At 41.3% G+C, this 15,647-nt stretch overlaps 1 protein-coding gene across 6 annotated transcripts in view; it reads left to right on the top strand.

Annotated features, from left to right (window-relative positions):
* NELL1 (neural EGFL like 1) overlaps nt 1-15,647 on the top strand; it is a 430,345-nt gene that overhangs the window by 25,008 nt on the left and 389,690 nt on the right. For all 6 annotated transcript variants that reach the window (XM_073347842.2, XM_073347838.2, XM_073347837.2 and 3 more), the window contains exon 3: nt 6,992-7,142. In XM_073347842.2, coding sequence (XP_073203943.1) covers nt 6,992-7,142 — 151 coding nt within the window. The remainder of the gene's footprint in view (nt 1-6,991; nt 7,143-15,647) is intronic.

Raw genomic sequence — 15,647 nt, 5'->3', positions numbered from 1 at the left:
AGGGAAAGCAGTGGACGTGGTGTTCCTTGACTTTAGCAAAGGTTTTGATACTGTTTCCCACAGTATTCTTGCCAACAAGTTTAAAGAGGTGTGGGCTGGATGAATGGACTATAAAGTGGATAGAAAGCTGGCTAGATTGTCGGGCTCCACGGGTAGTGATCAATGGCTCCATGTCTAGTTGGCAGCCAGTATCAAGCGGAGTGCCCCAAGGGTTGGTCCTGGGGTCAGTTTCCATCTGGAGGATGGCATGGGTTGCACCCTCAGCAAATTTGCAGATGACGCTAAACTAGGAGGAGTGGTAGATACGCTGGAGGGTAGGGATAGGGTATAGAGGGACCTAGATAAATTAGAGGATTGGGCCAAAAGGAAATCTGATGAGGTTCAACAAGGACAAGTGCAGAGTCCTGCACTTAGGATGGAAGAATCCCATGCTCCGCTACAGATTAGGGACCGAGTGGCTAGGCAGCAGTTCTGCAGAAAAGGACCTAGGGGTAACAGTGGATGAGAAGCTGGATATGAGTCAACAGTGTGCTCTTGTTGCTAAGAAGGCTAACAGCATTTTGGGCTGTATAAGTAGGAGCATTGCCAGCAGATTGAGGGACGTGATCGTTCCCCTCTATTTGGCATTGGTGAGGCCTCATGTGGAGTAATGTGTCCAGTTTTGGGTCCCACACTACAAGAAGGATGTGGAAAGAGTCCAGTGGAGGGCAACAAAAATGATTAGGGGGCTGGAGCACATGATTTATGAGGAGAGACTGAGGGAACTGGGATTGTTTAGTCCGTAGAAGAGAAGAATGAGGGGGGATTTGATAGCTGCTTTCAACTACCTGAAAGGGGGTTCCAAAGAGGATGGATCTAGACTGTTCTCAGTGGTAGCAGATGATAGAACAAGGAGTAATGGTCTCAAGTTGCAGTGAGGGAGGTTTAGGTTGAATATTAGGAAAAACTTTTTCACTAGGAGGGTGGTGAAACACTGGAATGGGTTACCTAGGGAGGTGGTGGAATCTCCTTCCTTAGAGGTTTTTAAGGTCAGGCTTGACAAAGCCCTGCCTGGGATGATTTAGTTGGGGATTGGCCCTACTCTGAGCAGGGGGTTGGACTAGATGACCTCCTGAGGTCCCTTCCAACCTTGATATTCTGTGACACAAGGGCTCCTAAGATGTGGCTGTCTAGGGAACAAGGATCTGAACTTAATATTCACATGTCCTACATGTCTCCTGCCAAATGACTGCCTGACCAGTCTCTTGTACCAATACTAAGTAACTAATCTAATCTGAAAAGCTGAATACAAACAGGGTGATTTCACTGTTTTAAGTAGTTTATAAAAATGAATGTTGACTTAAAAATTAAACTTTTTATTGCTGATTTACAAAATAATGGTATCTCCTTACAAGGTGGGCAGGGGTGAACAAGTCAAAATAGGCAACAAAGGAACACCGCATTTAAAAGCCAGTACTCTCTGAGATTTGAGTTTCACTGTCCACTTTGGCTGTCATTGAAACCCAAGCTCTGATTTTGCAAACTTCTGCTTGCTTATCCAGATCTTCTATGAATGTGAGGGAATGGAGCACCAAGCAGTTTGAGTATAAATGTTCCATACAGGTGATACTGAAAGTATATTGAATCAAGCAGCTTTCAAATGGATTGGGATTAGGGATATAGCAATAAACTCTCCATGCACTGAAAAAAGAAATGAATCAGAAAGAGGCTCTTTAGAGCTTTCCCAGACAGGATATTTCAAAAAATAATATAACTATTGAAAGACATTTAAGACCAGATCATGTCGTCTTTACTCACGGGAGCAATCCCTGTAGTCTCATTGACTCCAGTGGGAGTGTTTGAGGAAAGATTACTCACCAGAATAAGGACTGTTCATGTGAATAAAAGTTGTGGGGTTGGGACCACAATTGTTACGCATTTCTTCCATTGCTTGTAGTACTGGGGACCATGGATTTGAATGGAATACAGGCACTGATGTTGTAAAACATCACCTTCAGAGAATTTGTTCCACTGTGTCAGCTGCTTTTGTCCTTTTCCCTACTAATTTTCAGAGTAGCAGTCATGTTAGTCTGTATCCGCAAAAAGAAAAGGAGGACTTGTGGCACCTTAGAGACTAACAAATTTATTTGAGCATAAGCTTTCGTGAGCAATAGCTCATTTCATCGGCATCCTTTTCTTCCTACTAATTTTGTCCACTTTGATTTGGGGATCATTTTGCAGAAGCCAACCTGGCTCTTTTGATTTACTTCCTTGTTGGGGGTTTTATCATCCTCTGGTATGTAAGTGGCAAAGCTCTAAGGATATTTTAATTGCTGTGAACGGGGGAGAGTTGAGACAGTGATGGGTCCATCAGAAATGTATGGTCTGAGGGCCAAATTTGTATCCTAAGTGCTTTTAAGGCCTGAGCCTGTGAGATGCTGAGCTCCCCTAATTCCACCTAATTTAAAAGAGCACAGGCTCTCATCACCTCACAGGATCAAGCACTTATTGCAGATATCGTCTGTCTTGCTGTCTTCATCCTCCTCAATTTCTCCAGTCGCTGTATCTGAACACCCCATACTCATTAAGAGTCTGATTCTTTGCCCATTGAAGTCAGTGGCACAGCTTCCAGACCCTACTGTAACACTATAGGAACATTGTTTATGTGGACCTATATTATGGCTGCCCGTCAGAACTATTCAGTGCCAGCATCATGATCAGTCCCCGTGGGGAAAGGTGTTAAGGTTATGTGCTTATGCATATGGGCCATTATCCACTGTGTCTCGGGCCATGGAAGAACTGTGGAGTGTGAGCACTGCAGGTTGAAAGAACAACATAACTTGCATGTTGTGGTCTCCTGTGCACTGCTTTTCTGATGAGGTCCTATGTGGCTCCATATTTTGGGCTTTGTGTTAGTCTCGGTGCATAGTTTCCTTTATTAGATTTATAGCAGTTTTCAGGTAGGCCACATTTTTGGGTTTAAATGACTTGACACTTAATAGGCAAGTTATGGTGGCCCAAATATGTCTTTGATTAGCATTCATCATAATTATGAAGGATTTCATAAAATATATAGATAAGTATTTTAGATTTGGCACTAACAGAACAGTAGAGGCATTAAGCTAGTTATACTGTGTATATGTCAAGACAGTGCTTAACAAAAAGTGTTAAATGTCTGCAGAATCTAACCTTTCGGCATTATGTACTGGTAAATTTCCTAATTGGTATGTTCTCTGGGTCTTTAAACCCCCTGACAACAACTCCATCAACTCAGAGGATTTCACCAGAATTTGGCAAAATAGGAACTAAATCCCACAATTTGAAATTTAGTTGGAGGTGCTTAAAGTAAGCACCATTGATAATTACAGTTAATGCATACTGCTAGTTCAGACAGTAAGTGGTGATCTCTTATGCTAAAAAGTAATGTTGCTCAGCATATAGACATTTCCTTTTTAGAATTCCATATTTTTTTTAAACAAAAGAATCTTCTGTACCTTTGCTTGTTCAAGGTAGAAATCTCCCTCAGTAGATCCTTCGAGAAGGCTTATTATATCAGTTTGCACTTTCAAATAAATATACAGAGCTGCTTTATTCACCTGGGTTTGATTTGAGAAACACTTTGACTTGTTTAAAGAAACCCCCAAACACCCAACATTTCAAATTAAGAAAACATAACCACATAGCAGGGCATGAGAAAGTCATATCTTCATCTCTTTGGTTTTTGCTGAGGTTGCATTATCAGTCAAGTGTGAAGTAATATTTCATTGAAGATGACTAGATAAAGCAATACTCTATGTTACACAGGAAAGAAAATAGCACTTTATTACAAGGAGCCAGTTATTTTTTATAGATAATGTAAGAACTATTTTTCCCTGATGGGCAGCTAGCTTCCTCCCATCCCCCCCAGAATTAAAATTGATGCAAAATAGAAGTCTGAGCATATAGTACTTATAATTCATTTGAATGATATTTTGTCTAGAGATCAGGTGAAACACAGAAGATTGCTCAAAAGCAGATGATGTACATGACAACCATGTGGACTAAATATATACACACCTTTTTTTTTTAGCCTTATAGGGTCAGGTCCTGCTATCTATCCATGTAGGTGGATCCCTGCACATGTGTGAAGTCCATTTGAACTAGAGAGAACTGTACACAAGCAGACTGACTCGTCCACCTGTACGAGTCAGGTGGCAGGATTGGGAGTCCTATTACCAGTCGCCCCTTAAAAAAAGCTCTGTGTTTCCAATATAGTGTATGTCAATTATGTTAAAAAGTGTGTCCATAATCTTTTCCATGTCAGCAAGTATGTTCCATTGCTAATGTAAGGCTTTCTCCTGCAAACACTCAACTACAAAGGCTGTTGGTCAGTAGGATTATTCATGGTAATAACAATATACATGATAGCTAAGTGTTTGTTTGCAGGATTTGGCCCTTACAAGTTATTTTCCCTTTTTAGGAAGATACTGTAACAGTGGTCTAAAACGCTATATTAATATTGTTCCAGTGGTTTGAGCCCCTATTCTAGAAAACTGTAGTATTTTACATCCATGTTGTATATTCATTTTAAAAGTAGCTGAATGCATAAGAGAGAGGCATTCTGACGTATTCATGCACTATTAGAAGACACAGGAATATAGTATTACATTTCAAAGTGTTTTTCTAAAAGAAAGGCTCAGTGTATTGAAACTCAAACCATATGGATTAACAAAATAACATTCTTGAGGTAAATATCCTCATTTTGTTCTGGGACATTTAATGACCTGGAAATTTAGGATTCTGTGAAGATTCTCTGAAATTTGCCAATGGAAATGTCCCTTACAAAACTACCAGTGTTTTCAATGTGGATTCATTATTATCTGAAAGAACTTCAAAAATGGTTTGAACGTCATATATTTATTTTTAGGATTTTCATGACATTGAAATATTTTGGAAACTTCAAATCAAAGAGCAAAAATCTTTTACTTTCAAGTTTTTGGGATTTTGTACTGAATTTTTCACACCTTAGTGGCCCAGATTAATTCCTGTTGTAATTGTGCTGGCTTTAATTTTATGTCTATTTTGCTCCACAGTTTGAGGTCTGGATCAGCAGACTGATGATTTTTAAAAAAAAACAAAAAACCAAAAACCTCCTGTCCTTTCCATACCTTTTTTTTTTTTTAATAATGGGTTAAATATGAATTGAGTTAATTTATTGGGTATGGGAGCATGGAAGACCTTCATGGAGGATATCCTCATGTTCTCAAGGAGGCAGCTGAACACTAATTGTCATTTAGATGTACACATTTATATCCCCTGAAGCTAGGTTTTAAAAAGAACTAGGTAATTTTATGACCATTAATAACATTTGTAGCTATGCAAGCTAAACTAAGATAATGATATGGATAATCAAATCTCCAGCTTAAGGACATAAGCTGGTCACCTACAGCGGACAGGAAGGATTTTCCCCCCTCCCATGGTGTTGTACAATTTGCTGGCTACATTGGAGATTTTTTTCTGAAGCTTCATGATTTTTGCAGGATACAAGACTAGACAGACTAATAGTCTGTGTGGTGAATCTTAGGGGTGAGTTTGAGCCAATGGACTAGATTTTTAAAACTGACTAGTGATTTCAGATGCCCCACTTGAAATACCTTAGGGATGCTGGATTTTGAGTGGGGGAGTAGACAGCATGTTCAGTCTGCTTTAAGACTTTTCAGGTTGGGCACCCCAAAATTGAGGTACCCCAAATCACTGGTTTAAAAATCTTGAGCACAGAATTTGGATTCTCTCCATGGTGTGGAGTTCCCTCAAAATTAAGGGGTGTTTAGGTGTCAATTTTTTTTTCTGGGTCCATCTTCTGTTCTTCTCTTGAGTCCAATAAACATAATTTTATGACAGTACATTAGGCTCTTTATAGTGAGGCTCTATGCTGTAAATTTCATCACTTTTTGTCCGTTACCCTACAGCATTTACACTGGACCAGATCCTTCAGTAGTGCTACTCTGATTTATACCAGTTGAGGAACTGAGCCAGAATGTTTGGCTTCAAAGAAAGCCTTTCTAAAGAAGCAGCGCGTGGCTTTCTAATTGGTAATGGCATTTGAGAAAAGAAAGTGACACAGGCCCCAAAAATATGTGATAAAGTGCCAGCATGAAAGACATGACAAAACAAAATAGCAGAGGAGGGTGAAATGATGCGTGATTCATTCCTTTAACAGACTTTCAGTGTTCTCTTTCCTTTCATTATTCACCATCTTAGAGGTTAGTGGTGTGCAGTAAGAAATGGTGAGATAGCAGTGGGTGCGTTTGAATAGAGGTGACTTTGGGTCTAAGAAGAGTGGAGAGTGGGAAGGCATGCCACTGATGGACAACAGCAGAATTAGCAAGACTGAAACATCTCTGGCCCTACTTGATCAGAGTGTAGATTAATAAATATTGTATGAGCTGTCACACATTGCTTGTTTAAACTGAGAAATCCTAGAAATGATAGTGTATTGCAAGCATGTCTTGAATTTATTTTGGGCAAAGTCATAGCTATGTAGCATTGTTAGCAATAATACATCTCTGCCCTACACAGTGCAAGGACAGGGTCCCTCACATATATTGTGGAGAGATGGTAACTGAGTCAATGGTAAAATTGAAATCGGAGCTTGGTAAGTGGCATTGGGAGCAGGCAGTTCCTGATATTCCTTGGAATTTTGAAGATTATTTATCTGACTGCAACACACCTTGTTTACTGCAACTTAATCTGCTTGCAGCAGACCCAAATTGCTTAGCATCCTGTCAACATTTCTGTCAGAAAATCAGTGCCTGGCCAATTGTGAACTTGTCCAAGTGGGCACATTGACAGAGATGGCATTTTGGGTTTTCACATTGAATGAATGCAGCTGTAGCGTGCAGTACACAACTGTTGAAAAATATTGATGGAAGAGGAAAATAAAAAGTGTAATCTGAATCCTTCAGACTTGGCTTTTTTACTGTGCCATTGTGTTTTTTCCCTTCCCTTCTCTTCTTGTCGATGAAACTCTTAGATGTAGAAAGAGAAATCCATGCAGCGCCCCATGTGAGCGAGAAGTTAATTCAACTCTTTCGGAATAAAAGTGAATTCACGTTTCTGGCCACCCTGCAACAGAGGGCATCAACTTCTGGAGTTGTACTGTCCATCCGAGAGTTGGAGCACAGGTAAGAGGAAATCTCTTCTTTGCTGAAAGCTTCACTTTTCTTCTATAGCAGAAGTATCTCTGCACTTCATGGTCTAGCATGACATTGAGCTAAAGTAGTAGTTGAAACATCTGAAGTGACAGTCAAAGTCTCTGTTTCGCAGATTTGTCAGTTATTTTTTTTGTTAAAACAAAAGGAGGCAGGATACTTTATTCAGTAAAAGACTTCATATTACTTTGATCTTTTAGTTACTTTTAAGCCAACGAGGTAGGTACTTAACACACCATAGAAGCCCCTGTAATGTCATCTCTATTAGTTCATCATGTGTTTCACTTCTTCAGGGATGTTAAATCTACATACATTGCACAGTCCCATGCGTCCTTCTTCACTACGTTTTGTATCATTTTAAATAGTTTCTGCTCTTTTGAGGTCTAGCAATTAGACCATTATTGAAACCTATGCTTTGGATGCCTTCCAGATGGTGATGCGTTTTATGTTCCCTTCCTGAGATATAAATGTAGTGTAAATTTAAAAAGATTAGTCTTCGTTTACTGTCAATGGGAAAAATGATCTCTTTGGATAGCTGTTGTGACGTTGCACTCCATATGCTTTATGAAAATATGCTTGGAATGTGAATCTGATGTAACTGGAATATGCTTTGTGCAAAAGGTCTCTTGTAAGGTATCATTACAAAGCTTATAATCTACTGAGTGTGTTCATCCTATTTGTATGTATGTATCATTTTGGTATCTAAAACTAGAAATATGAAGTTAACTCTAAGGTCCTTTTGTAATTATACAAAGTGTGGGCCATTAATGGTGGTTTAGAATCTTGATGGCACCCACTGACTAGGACATTTGGCTGTAGATGGTTTATTTACCTGCAAGCCTTCTTGTGGATGTGGGGGCCAGCCTGTGGGTAATGAAGAAAGAGGTCTCACAGTGACATGTGACCATGTCACCTGATACTGGAATCCATCTTAAACCTGGTACTTTTCCATTTAGAAGGAGGGGTGGGAACCCAGAGAGACAAAGGTTTCCCATCTTGGGCCAAATCTATAAAAGGGGGTAGAACATAACAAAGGGGGCTGCAGTCCTGAGAAATACCTTAGTTACCACCTGAGCTGGAACTAACAAGAACTGTACTGGGGAAAGGATTGGGCCCAGACTAACAAAGCATCTAGTCTGTGAAAGAGGTTTATTGGAACATCTCTGAGGGTGAGATTTACCTGTATTCAGTTTCTTAATGTATTATGCTTAGAGTTGCGTGTTTTTGCTTTTTTATTTGGTGACTTACTTTGTTCTGTCTGTTATTACTTGGAACCACTTAAATCCTACTTTTTATTCTTAATAAAATCACTTTTGTTTATTAGTGAACACAGAGTAAGTGATTAATACCTGGGAGAGCAAACAGCTGTGGATATTTCTCTATCAGTGTTTTATAGAGGGTGCACAATTTATGAGTTTACCCTGTGTAAGTTTTATACAGAGTAAAACTGATTTATTTGGGGTTTGGATGCCATTGGGGTCTGGGAGCTGGAGACAGGAGTACCTGCTGAGTGGTTTTCAGTTAAAGCCTGCAGTTTTGGGGACGTGGTTCAGACCCTGCCTTTGTGTTGCAGCAGGCTTGCTTGTCTGGCTCAACAAGACAGGGTTCTGGAGTCCTAAGCTGACAGGGAAAACGGGCTCAGAGGTAGTTTCAGCATGTAAGGTGACAGTCCCCAGGGGGTCTCTGTGACCGAACCCATCACAGCTGTCATATCCGTAATGGCAGACATATAAGTTTCTCCAAAAAAGGAGGTAGAACTAATAAATAACAGGTCTAATGACAGTTATTCTGTTGGTGTTTAGTGTGTGTGTGTGTGTGTAGATATAATATTTTGTAGAGAAGGCATTGTGTCAAGTGCTCAGAAGAAGGGAGTGGGAATCAACACTTCTGGGTTCTGTTGCCACCTCTGCTACAGGCTTTCTTTGTATCCTGGAGAATGTTATTTTTTTTCATAGATTTTTAAGGCTGAAAGGGACTGGTCTGATCATTTAGTCTGTCCTCGAATAACACAGGCCATAGGATTTTTTGAATTCATTCCTGTTTGAACCAGAGCATAGCTTTTAGAAAAACATCCAATCTTGAGTTTAAAATTGCCGTTAATGGGGAGTCCACCACAACTTTTGGTAAATTGTTCCAATAGTTAACTAGCCTTGTTGTTCAAGATTTGGATGTTATTTCTAGTCTGAATGTATCTATCTTCAACTGCCAGCCATTGAATCTTGTTATACCTACTTACTTTACTTCATTCTGCCTTAAGTGGGGATGATAATACATACATACTTTACTGGGGTCATGTGAAGCTTCTTTATTTAATGTTTGCAAAGGACTTCACATTATAGACATTGTGTACAGTATTGTTACTCTAATGCATTCTCATATCCTGACACAGATGTTGCATTCCCTGACTCTTTATATTAAATGCTAATGTAATTGTGCCTTTTTGGTGAAAGTTGGACAGAGCCAGGCTTTGGCTTCCTATAGCCACTGGCTGCTAACCCAAACCTCTAAAGCGTAGCCTACAGGGCCAGTGAGGCTTCTTGTGACTCTGAAGTTCCATCTATCACAAACCCCTGGATTTCACAGGGATCTAGTGGAGACTGTCATATTAAGCCTACTCAAGCCAAACCAGTAGTGGCCTTGCATGGCCTGGAACCCATGCACAAAATTAAATCAAGTCGCTATTTTTGTGCTGTCAGCTCCAAACATAGGTAGGGTTTTGCCACTCCCGAGGTCCTACATATGGCTGGTCAACTTGTCTCAAGGTTCTTCACTGATCTGGCAATGCATCTGTTTTGGCTATTGGGTGCATGTGTGGGAGCTTACCACAACTTCCTGGTAATCAGAATCCATTAACTTTATTTAATGTTTAATGTCTTTAATGACTTGAAAATCATGTTTACACTTTTTGTAGGATTTTTGTAGGATTTGTAAGACAAGTGCAATGTACTACACTTAAAAAAGAAAAATCAAATGCACAAATACAAAATTGAGAATAACAGGGTAGGCAGTAGTACTGCAGAAAAGAATCTTGGGGCTATTGTTGATCACCAGTTGAATATGAGCCGATAATGTGATACAATTGTGAAAGAGGGAAATGTATTAATAGGACTACTCGTGGTTTAAAATTAAGCGTGTGTGTAAATTATTTCCAGACTGGGGTTGACAATGCAGTTATGAACACCAGAGTTATAAACTGCCCCATCAACCACACACCGCATTTGGAACTAGAAGTACGCAATCTGGCAGCAGCAGAGACACCCTTCCTCCCCCCGCCCAAAAAAGCAAATACGGTACGGTACTGTGTTAAACGTAGACTACTAAAACAATAAAGGGAAAGTTTTTAAAAATAAGATTTGACAAGGTAAGGAAACTGTTTCTGTGCTTGTTTCATTTAAATTAAGATGGTCAAAAGCAGCATTTTGCTTTTGCATAGTAAAGTTTCAAAGCTGTATTAAGTCAATGTTCAGTTGTAAACTTTGAAAGAACAAACATAACGCTTCGTTTGGAGTTACGAACACCTCATGAATGGAGGTTGTTTGTAACTCTGAGGTTCTACTGTACTAGGAAGGATTGACGTTGAGTGGATTAATCAGGTCAGTTTCTCTGCTGGGGTGTAAGTGGATGCAACTCATTGAAATCAGTCTAGTAGCACCAGTATATGTCAGCTGTGAATTTGGCACACTAACAGGAAGTGGGAGGAAATGTGGCCTTCCCAATAGGATCACACACAAGATAGCAGCGGTACCTAGCAACCAGGCCATCATCTGACCATCAGATGGAGAATACAGATGCCGGGACAAATTCTGTGGTCCTTTTTCTGGCAAAACTCCCATTGGCTTCTCAGAATTTAACCCATTGCTGCTTACCTGACTTTGCCTCTGCCCTTCTGGCAACAGACTTTCCTCAACAATCAGAGGACTTTGTTAACAAACTTTTTTTTTGATTTTTCCCTGGCAATAGAAAGTTGTGGTGATAGAAATTATAGGTTGGATCATAAAGTAGAGATAATTATAGTTAAGGGTAGTTGATTGTGACTCCTATTTAATTCACACAAATATATTGTGTACTATGTAAACTGACTCCCCAGATGTGCTGTTTTTCTGCTTTTCCTCAAAGGTATCCTGGTAAGGTGATAGCATTTTCAAGCTTACTAGCCTGAGAACTTTTGAATGCTGAGAATTATTGGGCTGTGGAATTGTCTTCCAATGGAAATGGTGGAAGCTCCACTGCTTTAGACATTTAAAGCTAGGCAGGACAAAGCCCTAGAGAAATTGTAGGGGACAGTCCTGTACTAACTGGGGGGAAGGACTAGATGTGACATAATAGGTCTTTTCCATCTCTAGTAGAGCATGTCCCGGAGGTTGGTGAAATGGAGGAAAGCTCACAAAACCAACTGGGCAGCACAGTAGCGGGAGGAGGTGAGCAGCCGTCAGTGGTGAAAGAACAGGTTAAGAACTATTTAGAAAAGCTGAACATACACAAGTCCATGGGGCTGGATACAATGCATCCGAGAGTGCCGAGGGAGTTGGGTGATGTGACTGCAGAGCCATTGGCCTTTATCTTTGAAAACTTGTGGCAATCGAGGGAGGTCCCAGATGATTGGAAAAAAGCAAATATAGTGCCCCACTTTAAAAAGGGAAGGAGGAGAATCTGGGGAATTACAGGCCAGTCAACCTCACCTCAGTCCTTTGAAAAATCATGGACCAGGTTCTCAAGGAATCCATTTTGAAGCACTTGGAGGAGAGGAAAGTGATCAGTAACAGTCAGCATGGATTCACCAAGGGCAAGTCATGCCTGACCAACCTGATTGCCTTCTATGATGAGAGAACTGGCTCTATGGATATGGGGAAAGCGGTGGACATGTTATACCTTGACTTTAGCAAAGCTTTTGATACAGTCTCCCACAGTGTTCTTGCCAGCAAGTTAAAGTAGTATGGGCTGGATGAATGGACTATAAGGTGGATAGAAAGCTGGCTAGATCATCAGGCTCAACGGGTAGTGATCAACAGCTCGATGTCTAGTTGGCAGCCAGTATCAAGCAGAGTGCCCCAAGGATTGGTCCTGGGGTTGGTTTTGTTCAACATATCCATCTGATATGGATGATAGGATGGATTGCACCCTCAGCAATTTCACGGAAGACACTAAGCTGGAGGGAGAGGTAGATACGCTGGAGGGTAGGGATAGGGTCCAGAGTGACCTAGACAAATTGGAATATTGGGCCAAAAGAAATCTGATGAGATTCAACAAGGACAAGTGCAAGGTCCTGCACTTAGGACAGAAGAATCCCACAGCTGCAGGCGGGGACCGACTGGCTAAGCGGCAGTTCTACAGAAAAGAACCTGGGGATTACAGTGGATGAAAAGCTGGATACGAGTCAATGGTGTGCCCTTGTTACCAAGAAGGCTAATGGCATATTGGCCGCATTAGTGGGAGAGTTGCCAGCAGATTGAGGGAAGTGATTATTCCCCTCTATTAGGCACTGGTGAGACCACATCTGGAGTATTGCATCCAGTTTTGGGCCCCCCCTTACAGAAAGGATGTGGATAAATTGGAGAGAGTCCAGTGAAAAGGATTCGTGGGCTGGGGCACATGACTTATGAGGAGAGGCTGAGGGAACTGGGGTTATTTAATCTGTAGAAGAGAAGAGTGTGGGGGGGGGATTTGATAGCACCCTTCAATTACCTGAAGGGGGGTTCCAAAGAGGATGGAGCTAGGCTGTTCTCAGTGATGGCAGATGACCGAACAAGTAGCAATGGTGTTACGTTGTAGTGGGGGAGGTCTAGGTTGGATATTAGGAGAAACTATTTCACTAGGAGAGTGATGAAGCAAAGTTACATAAGGACAGGGCCATCCCTAAGGGGATGCGGGGCCTGGGACATAGGCACTGAGTTTCTGTCTGACAGGGGTGCTCTGCCCAGGCCCTGCCCGCACTCCATCCCTTGCCCCAAGGCCCAACTCCACCTCTTCCCACCCCTGCCCCACCTAGTTATGCCCCCTCCATGATCGTGCTGTGCCCTCACTCTTCTCCCCTCCCCCCGACCCCCAGCGCCTCCAGACACTGCGAAACAGGTGATCGGTGGTAGGTGCTGGGAGGGAGGGAGAGGTGCTGGTGGGCAGGAGGCGGTGGGGGGGAGGGGGAGGTTGGTAGGGGGTTTCCGCCTCGCCGCCCCGCCCCCTCCTCACGAAGTGCAGGGCCCGTGGCAGTCATCCCCATTCACCATACCCTAGGGACAGCTCTGCTTAGGGAGGTAGTGGAATCTCCATCTGTAGAGGTTTTAAAGGCCTGGCTTGATAAAGCCCCAGCTGGGTTGACTTAGTTAAGGTTGTTCCTGCTTTGAGCAGGGGGTTGGACTAGATGGCCTCCTGAGGTCTCTTCCAACCCTAATCTTCTATGATTCTTCCATGAAACTTCTGTACAAGAAAGAGAATAGTAATGGAAGGGGGGAAATGGGTATATGAACAATCAAATGGTAAATAGGTTAGATTACATGCAGAGAATGCAAAAGGGGGTCAGGGGATTTAAATTGTGTTTGGGGGCCGGGAGGAGGTACAGGAAGGGGACAATAAGGTTTAAAGATAAGATGCAAAATAAAGCTCTCTAGCAGGGATTCTCAATTTCTTGTCTATTTTTTATCTCTTTTTGATAGAGATCTCAAAGAGAACTCCTCCCTCAGTTCTGATTCCACACCTTTCTACTATAGTTGCAGTACTTGGTAACCTACAAGAGTGATATTAAGGCAATATTAGGGAGGAAAGATGAAGAACTCACTTTAATGTGAAGAGTGAAGCTGCTTGCTTATGTCTCACCCACTTTCTCCTATTTATTTCCCCTTGCTGTATGTAGCACTTTCCATTTGTTCATACCAACTCTTCCTTCACGTCCTGTGATTCTCTTGCCCGATCATGTTGAAATTTGGCATCCCACCATTGTCAAACAATTTGATTATGACTGAATTTGTACCTGACAAAGAAGGGGACTTGATGACAGGCTTCACAACTAATTCTGAGGCTTCACACCTGGTTCTGAATCAGGAGCAAATTCGCTTAAATCAATGGAGTTTAACCAATTGCCAACCAAGTGTTCTAAAGTTACGAGATGAGCAAACAAGACATGAGTTTTTTAAGAATATAGTATATTTTAGGTTCTTTTTAGTTGCCTCAGGGATTTGGCCCTGTAGGACTCATGTTTTAAAGATTTTCTTCCCAATCATGAGGGCTACCAACTTGCTTTAAAATTTTTTTTTTTTAGAATGAAAGATGAGATTCTTATATTAGCACATGACTCTAGGAATTGGGGCTTTAGAAAAACAAGTACCAAGTATTGCAAGACTTACAATAAAATTGCAGGAGTTAGCTCCATTGCTAATGTAAAACTTATTTAATAAGATCTGAATTTGGCCCTTTAGTTGCAAGTGTGGCATAGGCATGCAAAGGGGCTCTGCTAGAAAACTCTTCTATGCACAATAGAAATGGATTAAGGTATCAATTGAATGTTACTGCTGCATGTGTTACACGTTGTCCATCATTATGAGCAAAGCAGCTTTGAAGTCCACCTGGAAATGCTTTCTGCACCACTAGTCCACAAACCACAATTGTGGGCCACTGTACAGTACAGCCCACTAACCCCCCACCCCCCCGGGATAAATGTGAAAGAAGCTGCAAGAGAGCTAGTATAAAGGATTGTACCAGATTTTACAAGTAACAAACTAATTAAATAAACATTGAAATCTAATTAGGATAAAATAATTTGTGCAAGGGACTTTTGACCCTAATTGCAAAACTGAAGGATCAGTTACTTAATGTAGCATTTTTGGTGACTCACTCCAACTTGTATATATGCATATTAGATTCTGGGTTGTACAGTATTCAAGAAATGGAAAAATGGCAAATATAGCCATTAACCTTTACGTTTTAGGGCAAAAGTCACAGCTTCATTAATATTTATATATTTAATCACTTAAGCTGTGTGCAATACGCCCAGAATATTCAAAGAGTCTGGCTCATTTCACTTGCCTCTGAATTAGCAGGTATGCAGCGTCTATAAGGTGTACGCACATGTTTTGTTTGTGTGGAGTAAAAAGAATTGGTGAACCTGGCTGATGATGGAATTTGGTTTCCTGTACAGAGGGCCTGATCCAAAGGTCAATGAAATCAATGGAAAGACACTTATGGGTTACAATGGTCATTGGGTCTGGCCCGGCCTTTGTCCTTTGGATTTCAGTGTGAAGAAGGAAAAAGAAAAAGAATGAAGTTAAAACTCCGCACAGCTCTCACTGATTTAAGCACTGTGAAAGAAGAGGAGCTACCTGCCATCTTGAGGCTTCCTGCTGAGAGCAGGTGTTTTATGTACAATGGACTGACAATTGTTGTCCGTCTGAAGCATTAATGCACTGGCAATAACCAGCTGTTGAAACACAATGGCTGGACCTTGTCAGCAATTGGAATAGAAGGGATGACAGTTTGAAACTCTTTAAGGCA

This window comes from Lepidochelys kempii, chromosome 6 (genome assembly GCF_965140285.1).
Source record: "Lepidochelys kempii isolate rLepKem1 chromosome 6, rLepKem1.hap1, whole genome shotgun sequence".
NCBI lineage: Eukaryota > Metazoa > Chordata > Testudines > Cheloniidae > Lepidochelys > Lepidochelys kempii.
This window is presented reverse-complemented; position numbering and strand designations above follow the sequence as displayed.